The 12,038-nt window shown below is 37.9% G+C and overlaps 1 protein-coding gene across 1 annotated transcript in view; it reads left to right on the top strand.

Annotated features, from left to right (window-relative positions):
* The window catches only part of MAN1A2 (mannosidase, alpha, class 1A, member 2), a gene marked incomplete at its 3' end in the record, with an annotated part of 132,907 nt that overhangs the window by 23,695 nt on the left and 97,174 nt on the right, over positions 1-12,038 (top strand). Inside the window, exon 3 of the mRNA XM_006877930.1 lies at positions 6,531-6,649. Coding sequence (XP_006877992.1) covers positions 6,531-6,649 — 119 coding nt within the window. The remainder of the gene's footprint in view (positions 1-6,530; positions 6,650-12,038) is intronic.

Genomic DNA, 12,038 nt, shown 5'->3' with positions numbered 1-12,038 from the left:
GATCACAGACATTTCTTCATTTGTTAGTCGGCCATCTGAATCTCAACAGTTGTTGAGCTGTCTTTTCATGTCTTCTGCCCATTTTAAAATTGGATTTTCCTTTTATAAGTGTTGTAATTTTCTATACATCTTAGAAATTAGTCCCTTTTCTGATATCATTGCAGAAAACTTTTTCCCCAGTCTATGGGCTCTCTTTATACTCTTTTGGCGAAATCTTTTGATGCACGTAAAAGTTTAATTTTTAATAGGCCCCCATCATTCATTTTATCTTCTGTTGTTTGTGTGTTCTTAGTAATGTTTGATGTTTGTTACATTTATGACATGTATTGGAGCCCCTGAGTTTGTTCCTATTTTTTCATTGATGATCTTATAGTTGTAAGTTTTAAATCCATATTGAGTTTGTTTTTGTATATTGGTTTGTTTTCATTTTTCAGTGAATGTATTTCTAGTTTTATCATCACCATTTGTTGAAGACACTATCTCTTCCTTATTTGAGACTTTGCCCTTTGTCAAAGATCTTTTGACTGTCTGTGGATGAATTTACTGCTGGGTTTTCAATTCTATTCAACCTGTCTATGTATCTGTCTTTGTACCTGTACCAGGCTGTTTTGACCCATCTACATAATAGATTTTGAGACCAGGAAGTGAGAGGTCTCCAATTTGGTTGTTTTTCTTAAGTAATGCTTTGTTTATCAAGGTCTCTATCAATTCCATTTAGTTCTGGAATGACACTGGACTCAGGATTTGAATTGCATTATATCTATAGATTGCTTTGGATAGTGTTGTCATTTTCAGTGTTAAGTCTTCCTATCCATGAGTATGATATAGTCTTCCTTTTTTTTTTTTTAATGGCTTTATTGTAAATTGAGTGGAAGCTTACAGGGCAGGTCATCAGTTTTACATTCAACAAATCATACTTTGTTTCATTGCAGTGGTTACAGTCCCCTTTATATACCTTCAGTATATAAATATTTACCTCTATTCATCCCCCCCTTTTTTTTGATGTACACATTCCACATAGGAAATAGTATTTGTTTAAATGTCCAAAGGGCACATTTTACAAGCCAGCCTCCTGCCTGAAGGAACACTGTATTTCTCATTCCATTGGCTTAGAGTCCTCAGCTGCTCTTATCGCTCTATGCCATCACCTCTGCCACTGTCTCTGCTCTTGCCACTTTTCGGTTTAGGAGCCCAAGATCCATTCATGCTCTTCCTTCTTGATAGTCCTAGGGTCCTCCGTTCTTGAAATGAAAGATTAACTACTCCCCTGCCCCCAGTTTAGTTATTAATCTTCTACAATTAGAGTGTTGACCATCACAATTAGTCCTGATAAAAGTATTCACAATTGAATCATAAAATCCTGTCCTCATTGTCCCCCTATTCCCTTTCACTAGACCCATCTGGACAAAAGGAAATCTATTCAGTGGGGATTCTTCCTTAGCACCTGTGTTCTGAAATAACACACTCATGAAAGCTTGTAAGCCAGCCACTTCATGCCTTTATGTTGTTGTTGTTGTTGTGTGCCATTGAATCAGTTCTGACTCATAGTGACCCTGTGTAGGGTTTCCGAGGAGCGGCTTGAACCACACTGGCCTTGCAGTTCAAACTGACCTTGCAGACCAGCACATTAACTCACAGTGCTACACCAGGACTTGTGCCTTTATAGCCCCCCATTTTGATAGCCACTGTCTAAGTTGCCCATCCCTATCAACACAGTGTCCTGAGGAGGCAAGCTTGATCATTGTTACGAAGAATCCCTTCCCTTTTTGTTGGAGTTTTTAGCAACTACATCCATAAGCAAAGGTCCAGTTCATCAAATTGTAGCAATTTACACTTGTTCCCTGTGTCAAACTTCTTTATCTTCATCTGGTCCAGTTCTGATCAACTAGCCATCCAAGCTAGATCAAATGGGTACTAGCTGCAAGTTAGGGAGTTCTCACATGCCTCTTCTCACTTCAGACCAGCTGGCTGCTTTACTCTCAACTCTAGCCCCCAGTAGCTAGGTCAGTGTCCATGGGCTTGGGAGTTCTCACATCTCCCTAAACTTCATACCAGCCAACCCTTCCTCTTCTCTCTCTCATCTCAAGGTCAACAAGTTCTTATGGAACATGGCCAAACTCAGCCCATATTTTCATTGCTACATTTCCTCTAGTTCCACTCACTAGCATGCATACAAGACTGCTTGTGTGTTCTTAGAGTTTCAGTCTTCAAAGGGGGTTTAACTTGATGGGCTGATATTTCTTGCCTTGATGGCTCCAAGGCAGACAACTGGCTTGATGTTGTCACAGCCAAACATTGTGCTTTTTTTTTTCTTCTTTGCTAGTCTTTCTTTCAAGAAGTATCATTTGTTCCTCTAGTTGTTGTAGGTTGGTCTGCATGTTTTTTCTTTTGGGAATATTACACCTCAGAAAGTTCTGGATGGGGCTCAGGATTCCATACTCCACAAGGTTTAAATAAGAAGGCTATTTCCCTGGGCAAATTCTAATATCCCCTTTTAGGTAATTCAATCAACTATAGGCTCAAAATGGGCTTACACGCTTTCTGTATTAATATTTTCCAATATTCCTTTCTATCCTACTTAAATGTCTATTTTACAATAGTAGGCAGGATAAACCAACATCCACAAGACAGTCCAAGCCCCTTAATATTCTTTCCCCCCTTTGCACATTCAGACTATGTCTCTATCACTATATCACAGAGTCCTGTTGTTCCAAGGTTGTGTATACGTTACTGTTTACCTCTATCCCATGGATATCTCCCTAAGTCTTCTCATACTTTCTTATTCCCCCTCAACTTTCTTGTGTATTGCCCTCCTTCTCCTTGTACATTGCCCTCCCTGTCACCAGGGCTATCATACGTCTATCACCTAACCTGTAAATTACTGTGTCCTGCATCCCACTCCTGGTAACCATCAAGGAATTTTTGTTTTGGTATGGAAATCTTTTTTTTTTTAACCTTTTGCAATAATGGTCTTTGCAATAATATTTGTCCTTTTGTGACTAATTGCACTCAGCATAATGTCCTCAGGGTTCATCCATGTCATGAGCTTCATCATTATTCTTTAAGGTAGCATCGTGTTCCAGTGTTTATGTACCAGTTTGTTTGTTCATTCTGCCATTAATGGGCACTTAGGCTGTCTTCATCTTTTTGCTATTGTGAATAGTGCTGCATTGAACATTGGTGTACATATATCTACTTGTGTTCTGGCTCGCATTTTTTGTGGATATATACTAGGTAGAGGAATTGCTGGATCATAAGGTATTTCTGGAGCTCTAGTGTGGTGCTGTGGGTTAATGCAGTGGACTGCAAAGTTGTTTTGAGCTGCAAGGTTGGCGGTTCAAGTTCACCAGCTGCTCCTTGGTAACCTATGCAGGGTTACTTTGGGTCGGAATCAACTTGATAGCACTCAACAACAACAAGGTATTTCTATTTCCAACTTCCTGAGGAAGCTCCATATGATTTTCCAGAGTGGTTGAGCCATTTTACAGTCCCACCAGCAATGTAGGAATGTCCCAATCTCTCCACACCTCGCCAGTATTTGTTGTCCTCTGCTTTTTTAAACTACGGTGTTAATGCTGGAGTGAGATGATACATCATTGTTGCTTTGATGGCTAATGATCGTGAATGTTTCTTCTTTTATGAATGTTTCAGGCAGCCAACAGGCTGCCTGAATGTATTCCTTAATGAGGTGCCTGTTCATGTCCTGGACCCATCTTTTAATTGGATTATTTGCATTTTTCTTGTTGTTTCCTATAAATTTTAGAGATTAGTCCCTTGTCTGATACGTCGTTGCAAAAATTTTTTTCTTAGTCTGTGGGCTCCCTTTTTACTCTTTTGGTGAAATCTTTTGATGCAGATAAGTTTCTGATTTTTAGTATGTCCCAGTCATTTATTTTGTCTTCTGTTGTTTGTGTGTTTTTCCAATGTTTGATAGTGTATGTATGCTATGTATTAAGGCTCTTAGGTTTGTCCCTAGTTATCAATATGATCTTTAAAGTTCTGATGTTTACTTTTAGTTCTTTAATCCATGTTGAGTTAGTTTCTGTATATGGTGTGAGATAATGGGTCTTGTTTCATTCTTTTGCAAATCGATTTACTGTTTGTCAGCACCATTTGTTTGAAGAGATTTCTCTTTCCCATTTAATATATTTGGCCCTTTGTCAAAGATCAATTAGTTGACTATATGTGGATGGATATACTTCTGGGTTCTCAATTCTTTTCTATTGATTTATATATCTTTCAGTGTATCAATACAAGGCTGTTATGACCACTGTGGCTGTGTAGTAAATTTTTTGTACTGTTTGTAGTTTTCTTTGAATAGGTCTTTTGATTCTCTGGTCAGATTTATTCTAAGTATTTCATCCTTTGGCTAGCTATTGTAAATGGTATTGCTTTCCTAATTTCCTTTTCAGCTCTGTCATTATTAACATAGAGGAATTCGATTGATTTAAAAATCTTTTTTATTGTGAACTGAGTGATAGTTTACATGGGAAAACATCAGCTTTACAACATTGTTTCATAGCAATGATTATAATCTCTGTGCATCATCATTCAGCTGTATTTGCTTCCATTTCCTCTGTGTTTTATTTTGGGGGGGTGGGGAGATGTACACAAAAACACTCAGGAATAGAAAATAATTTAAACAACCAAAGGGCACATTCTGCAAGCCTGCATCCTGGCTGCCAGCACTCACTCTTCATGTCCTCATCGCTGCCGATTGGTTTTTGTATGTTATCTTGTACCCTGCCACATTGCTAAATCTAATAATAAATTCCAGTAGGTGTTTTTTTTTTTTTTCTGAGTCTTTGGGATTTTCTATGTATAGGATCATATCATTTGCTAATAGTGAATTTTACTTTTTCTTTGCCAATTTGGATGCCTTTCATTTCCCATTCTTGCTTTATAGCTCTGGCTAAGACTTCCAACACAATTATTGAATCAGAATGGTGATAAAGGGCACCCTCATCTTGTTCCTATTCACAGAGGGAAGGCTTTAAGTTCTCTCTATTGAGAGTGATGTTGGCTGTTGGTTTTGTATGTTGTTGTTATGTGCCGTGGAATCGGTTCTGACTCATAGCAACCCTGTACAGGGTTTCCGAGGCTGTAAATCTTTACTGGAGCAGAAAGCTTCATCTTTCTTCCACAGAATAACTGGTACTTTCGAACTGCTGACCCTGAGGCTCACAGCCTGCTGTATAACCTCTACACTACTAGAGCAGTATATAAAAAGAATAAAACATCAAGACCAAGTGGGGTTTATCTCATGACTATATGGTTGGTTTCAAGTTTCTTTATTGACACTTTAATTATAAAGTCCTGAGTTATACTAATTAATATATTAATGTTATCAATTAGTATATATAATTCAGGACTTTATCTCAGTGAATGGAAAAAAAAAAATCATTTAACCATATTCAGTATCCATCCATGATAAGAACTCTCTGCAAACTTGCTTTACCTATAAATAGCCTCTCTCTCTCCTTTACCTCTCCCACTAAAAAAATCAGCTTCAAAACCATAGGTTGTGGTGTGGGGCTATAAACACTGGACTGCTAAACACTAGATCGGCTGTTCAGATCCACCAGGTGCTCCTCGGAAACCCTATACAGGGTAGCTATGTGTCAGAACCCACTCTACTGCACTTAACAACAAAAAATGTTGGAATATTAGCATAAAACAAGCGAACAGGCCAACCTCACTAATAAATATAACTGTAAAAACTCTAGATAAAAGACTAGCAAAACAAATCTAGCGGTATAGTAAAAGAATAACTAACAGGGAGTGGTGGTTGTGGTGTGCCGTGGAGTTGGTTCCGACTCATAGCAACCCCTGTATGGGGTTTCTGAGGCTATAAATCTTTATGGGAGCAAAAAGCCTCATCTTTCTCTCATAGAACTGCTGGTAGTTTTGAACTGCTGACCTTGAGGTTAGCAGCCTGACTCACAAGCTACCAGTGCAGTAGGTGGATCCTTTCCCACCCCAGCAGTGCATTTATTTGTTCTGTCCTCTAGGAATGCAAACCATCCACATGGCTTACTGATTACATTAACATGACTGTTACTGTTCATTGTCCATAACTTTTCTATTCTGTGGTACTCTTGTTCATTCCAGGAACTTCCTGAAAGACTCGTTAACTCTTTAACAGAAAGTACCAATTAATAATTTTTACCCTTTTACTTCCTTTAATTTTCTGTTAGTCATCAACATACCATCTTTAGGAAAACTTGTTAAGTGATGTGTGTTATCTATTACAGTAAACAAGTGGATTGCAGTTCTTTTTGAGCCAACATATATATGCTGTTTTTAAGTACCATGGAGTCTGTTTTCATTCATAGAGACTCTGTCTAGGGTTTCCGAAGCTTTTAAATCTCTTTGAGAGCAGAAAGCCTCATCATCTGCAGAGCAGCTGGTGGGCTCAAACTACCAACCTTATGGTTCGTAATCCAGTGCTTATTCTATATAAAATTAAACTAGACCTTTTAAATAAAGGCATTTTTTTATGACAGATTTTTTTCTCCTTACAAATATAGGAAGTTCACAAATGGGTGCTACTATTGTAGATGCTTTGGATACCCTTTATATCATGGGACTTCATGATGAATTTCGAGATGGGCAAAAATGGATTGAAGATAATCTTGATTTCAGTGTGGTGAGTATATGATAGATAACTAATCTTTTAGAGTGACTATGAAAAGATGTAATGTTTGATCACAGTAGTTTTAGAACAGGGATGGGGAACCATTTTTCTGTCAAAATTTATGTCATTTGTGGGCCATACAAATTTATCAACTTAAAAAATTAGCCTGCTATATTTGGTCAAAGATTTTGTTAACTCACCCCTGATGTGATGGCTAGAACTGCGGTTGCCTTGGCAGGGTCAGACCAAATGATTTTGTGGGCCTTATATGACCTGTGACCAGAATGTTCCCCATCCATTTTAGAATTTTATACTATTAGTTTAAGGAAATCCTGACACTAAGTCCTTTTTATTTTAGAATTATCAATTATTTAATTTTTACATGAACTGTATATACTCTTTCTCACTATCTTCCTTTTGCCATGATCATATGAGGCAATGAAGTATATTTAAGAAAAAAAAGCCGTGAACTAGCAGTATTAGCAGACCATAAAACAGTTTATTAGTAATAGGAGTTTTTGTTTTTTACTATTCCGTGTAGTGTTGATAACCACTTTGTAATTAGACCTGTGTCCAACTGCACCAGCTGTATTACTAAATTGATGAGCTGGACAAACCTCCCTTTATCACTGACTGCATGGTGAAGGTCACTTTGAATCCAGTTCTGACTTAAAACTGGATCCAAGTCTCACCATCTTACATCTTCATGATCCTTGTTTCTAACCACATCTGTGGCACTTCTTTCTCACTACAGCCATTCATTGTGAGGTCAAATTTCATCCCTGGCTATCCTGAGACAGGCCAAAATATTCCTGGCGACCTGAGGACAGGTCATGTAGTATTAGTTACAGGTTCGAGGAGCCTACACAACTCCCTGTGCTGTAGAGCAGCTGGTCTCACCATCCCTCTTCCACACCTCTCTCTAGGGCTAGTTCACAAGCTAGAAACACTTTATCCTTATTCATCGATTGCCTTTACAGCCATTCCGTGACCATCAACCACCCAGACCGGGGCCTGCTCAAGTTAAGACTTTGCAGCAGTGGCTTTGTTCATTCTCTAGAATAGCTCCCAACATTCATGAACATGATGCCTGTTCTTTGTTGTTGTTTACATATGCAGCAAAGAAGAACTATGTCATCAGAACTATGTCTGCCCTAGTCTGAAAAACATTAACAAAACCAGTTAGCACACAAAAAACCCCACTGCTGTCAAATCAATTCTGACTCAGAGTAGAACTTCTCTGTAGGGTTTTCAAGGCTATAAATCTTTGTGGTAACAGACTGACTCATCTATCTCTTGCAGAGTGGCTTGTGGGTTGGAACCACGGACCTTTGGGTTAATAGTCCAATGCTTAACCTACTGTACCACCAGTGCTCCTCTACAAAGCCAATCATATATATAAAAATTAAAAGTAAAAGCTTCACTTTTCCATAGGTTTGCAAAAAACTATTGGGTCACCATGATTGTTTTTCAAATAATCATTGGTACAAGTTTTTAGTAACAGCAGTCACAGGGGTCTTCATTGGTCCAGCAAACCAAAAAAGGAAGAGGATGAGTGCTAATTGACACTTTAACCTACATGTCTTCTTTGTTCTCAAGTATACATCTACATAAATTCCCTAGTTCTTTGTGTATATTAGCTAATCTAGATTAAGGTTTGTGGTTCCAACCCACAAGCCACTCTGCAAGAGATAGGTGGGCTATATGAAGAAAAACATGGCATCAGGATTGGAGGAAGACTCATTAGCAACCTGCGATATGCAAATGATACAATCTTGCTTGTTGAAAAGTGAAGAGGACTTAAAACATTTACTGATGAAGATCAAAGAGCACAGCCTTCAGTATGGATTACATCTCAATGTAAAGAAAACAAAAATCCTCACCACTGGACCAATAAACAACATTCTTATCAATGGAGAAAAGATTGAAATTGTCAAGGACTTCATTCTTCTTGGATCAACTATCAACACTCATGGAAGCAGCAGTCAAGAAATCAAATGATGTATTGCATTAGGCAAATCTGCTGCACAAGACCTTTTTAAAGTGTTGAAGAGCAAAGATGTCAGCTTGAGGACTAAGGCGCGCCTGACCCAAGCCATGGTATTTTCAATAACTTCATATGCATGCAAAAGCTGGACAGTGAATAAGGAAGACCATAGAAGAATTGATGCTTTTGAGTTATGGTGTTGGAGGAGAATATTTAAAGTGCCATGGGCTGCCAAAAGAACCAATAGATCAGTTTTGGAAGAAGTGCAACCAGAGTGCTCCTTGGGGGCCAAGGTGGTCAAACTTTGTCTCTCATACTTTGGACATATTGTCAGGAGGGACCCGTCGCTGGAGAAGGATATCATGTTTGGTAATGTGGAGGGTCAGGAAAAAAAAGAGGAAGACCCCCAATGAGATGGATTGGCCAAGTAGCAGTATCTATGGACTCAAGCGTGGCAACAGTAGTGAGGTTGGCCCAGGATTGGGCAGTGTTTCGTTCTGCTGTTCATAAGGTTGTTATGAGTCAGTACTGACTCGATGGCACCTAACAACATCAACAACTCTTTTGAGAATAGACTGCTTTTCCCTGGGCTTTTCCAGATTTGTCATTGCTACACTGGTGGTTCACTGGTCAGACGTAACACAAAGAACTGAAGATAGTATTTAAATTTATGTCAGTGCTCAGAATAAGGTTAGGGTTCTAACTGTAGGTAGCATCCAACTGAAAACCTAGATTTTTGGTTTTAATGTACTTACAGAGTTTAATTATGCCAATTGCATCAGGTTTTGTGATTTGCTTGTACAAAACATATCATAAAATTGCTATCTCAATGCAATATTATTAGGATTAATTGCAGTAATGCACTGAACTCCAGGATCAGTTTGAACCACAAAGTCAGCAGTTCAAATTCACCAGCCGCTCCTCAGAAACTTTTTACAGAGTTGCTATGAGTCGGAATTTACTCGACAACACTGTTTAACAAGTATGCATTAACGGAATCTTGGTACCGTAGTGGGTTATTCATTGAGCTGCTAACCACAATATCAGCAGTTCAAATCTACCTGCTGAGGGAGAAAAATAGGACTGTCTACACCTGTAAAGATTTACAGCCTTGGAAACCCTTTAAGGCCACTATGAGTCAGTTAAGAACGGTAGGCAGCAGCAGCAGCAGTTTACATTAAACGTTTTATAAATCTAGCAATTATTTACATCATTATTACCTGTTCTCTCCTAAAAGATGTGTTGACTGTTGTGCAATTATCGTTACCATTTTTCATGATATTTGTACTTGTTTCTTTTGGACTGTTACCCTATAGTTCTGTATATGCTTTTCTCTTTAAACCCTTATTTCTTCTTTGATGCCTTTCCTAAAACTAGACAAAAACTGATATTCTTCATGCATTTGGGCATACCTCAACTAGAGCAGTTTTCATCATCATTTATGTATAAATTTGTCTGAGTGGCATCCAAATCAGAACAAGACCTGTTAATGTTGAATCAGTTCCAACTCATAGAGACTCTATTGTGATCCTATAGGATAAAGTAGAACTTTCCCATAGGGTTTACAAGACTGAAATCTTCATGGAAGCAGCTTCCTTTTTTTTTTTTTTTTTTGTACTCTTTTTCTTGCAGATTTATTTATTTATTTATTTTTTAGATTAGAGGTTCCCAGACATTTTTGGCTATTGGCACCTTTTAAAAGTGTCAGTAGTTTTTTGGGTTTTTTTTGATGGTACCCTTTGGCCAAACATTTTGATTTAATAAGTAGTTAAGTCCTAACAATTTAATGAGTATGTGTGTCTTAAAAACACAATAGTTGTTTGAAAGCTATTACATATAGTGTATGTTTTTCAGGTATAATGTGCATAGCATTCATAGGAAACTAACTTGTAAGAGATTGCATGGTTTGCAAAAAAAAAAAAAAAAAGTGCTATGCTTGTGTTAATTGCGTGAAATGTAGTAAATTGAAATAAAAGTATTTTTTTCTATTATTGTTAAGCATAATTACTTGCTAATGGTTTGTTTGCACCTGCTTGCATTATATACCTTCTGAGACTTTGTAATCAGGTTGGATGCTACCTTCTCTTCCTGTTTCATATCAGTTTTTATGTGGTACTTGCTTTTATCATGGCAAGTGTTGAAAACCTAATTTTGCAAAGATGGAACCTCATTGAGAAAAATGTGGTATGAGCTGATGTTGAAACTATGAAATAGTTTCTGAGTTAATCGTTTCTGAACTCTAGAATTTCTGCAGTATCTTTTTTACTTTACTGTAATCCTCCAAGGCACATCAGCAAAAGCTTTGGGAATCTTAGGAATAGATACTGATTTCATCATGATAATTCTACATTTGGAGTTCAGGTGTGGCACTACAATATAAGCACTGGAGTGCTAACCACAAAGTCAGCAGTTCAAACCCACTATCCGCACCTTGGAAGCTATACAGGGTCAGGGTCACTATGAGTTGAATCTGACTTGATGGCACTTCACAACAACATTCTGCATTTGCCAAGATAAAAATATGTCCCTTAAAGGCATTTCACTGTGTGATTCATAATGTATTATAGACACCATTTCAAGGAGTGGGAGTTTCAAAACTCTTAATTGTGCTCATGTGGAATCTGTACATACATCAGGAGGCAGTCATTTGAAGAGAACAAAAGCTGAATGGTTTAAAATCAGGAAAGAAGGTCATCAGGGTTGTGTACTTTTACCGTACTCATTTCATCTGTATGCTTAGGAAATAATCTGAGAAGCTGGACTATGTGATGAAGAAAGCAGCATCAGGATTGGAGGAAGACTCATTAACAACCTGAAATCTGCAAATGATATAGCCTTACTTGCTGAAAGTGAAAAGGACTTGAAGCACTTCCTGGTGAAGATAAAAGACTACAGTCTTTAGTAGGAATTACACCTCAACATCAAGAAAACAAAAATCCTTACAACCGGCCTAATAAACAACACAGTGATAAACAGAGAAATGATCAAAATTGTCAAGGATTTAATTTTACTTGGATCCACAAAAATTTCCCAGAGAAGCAGTAGTCAGGAACTCAAAGGATATATTTCATTGTGCATACGTGCTGTGAAAGACCTCTTTAAAGTGTTAAAAGGCAAAGATGTCACTTTAAGGAGAGAGGTGCCCCTTACCAAAGCCATGGTATGTTCAATTGCCTCATATACCTACGAAAGCTGAACAATGAATAAGGAAGACTGAAGAATTGATGGCTTTGAATTATTATATTGATGAAGAATATTAAATGTTCCATGAACTGCAAGAAGAATGAACAAATCAGTCTTGGAAGACGTATAGAATGATCCTTAGAAGTGAGGATGGCAAGACTTTGTCTCATATATTGTGGACATGTTATCAGGAAGGACATTGTCGGGGTCTGACCTCAACATAGTTGTGTT

The sequence above is a fragment of the Chrysochloris asiatica genome, unplaced genomic scaffold, assembly GCF_000296735.1.
Source record: "Chrysochloris asiatica unplaced genomic scaffold, ChrAsi1.0 scaffold00677, whole genome shotgun sequence".
Lineage (NCBI taxonomy): Eukaryota > Metazoa > Chordata > Mammalia > Afrosoricida > Chrysochloridae > Chrysochloris > Chrysochloris asiatica.
The sequence above is the reverse complement of the archived record's forward strand: the minus strand, read 5'-3'. Positions and strand labels throughout refer to the sequence as shown.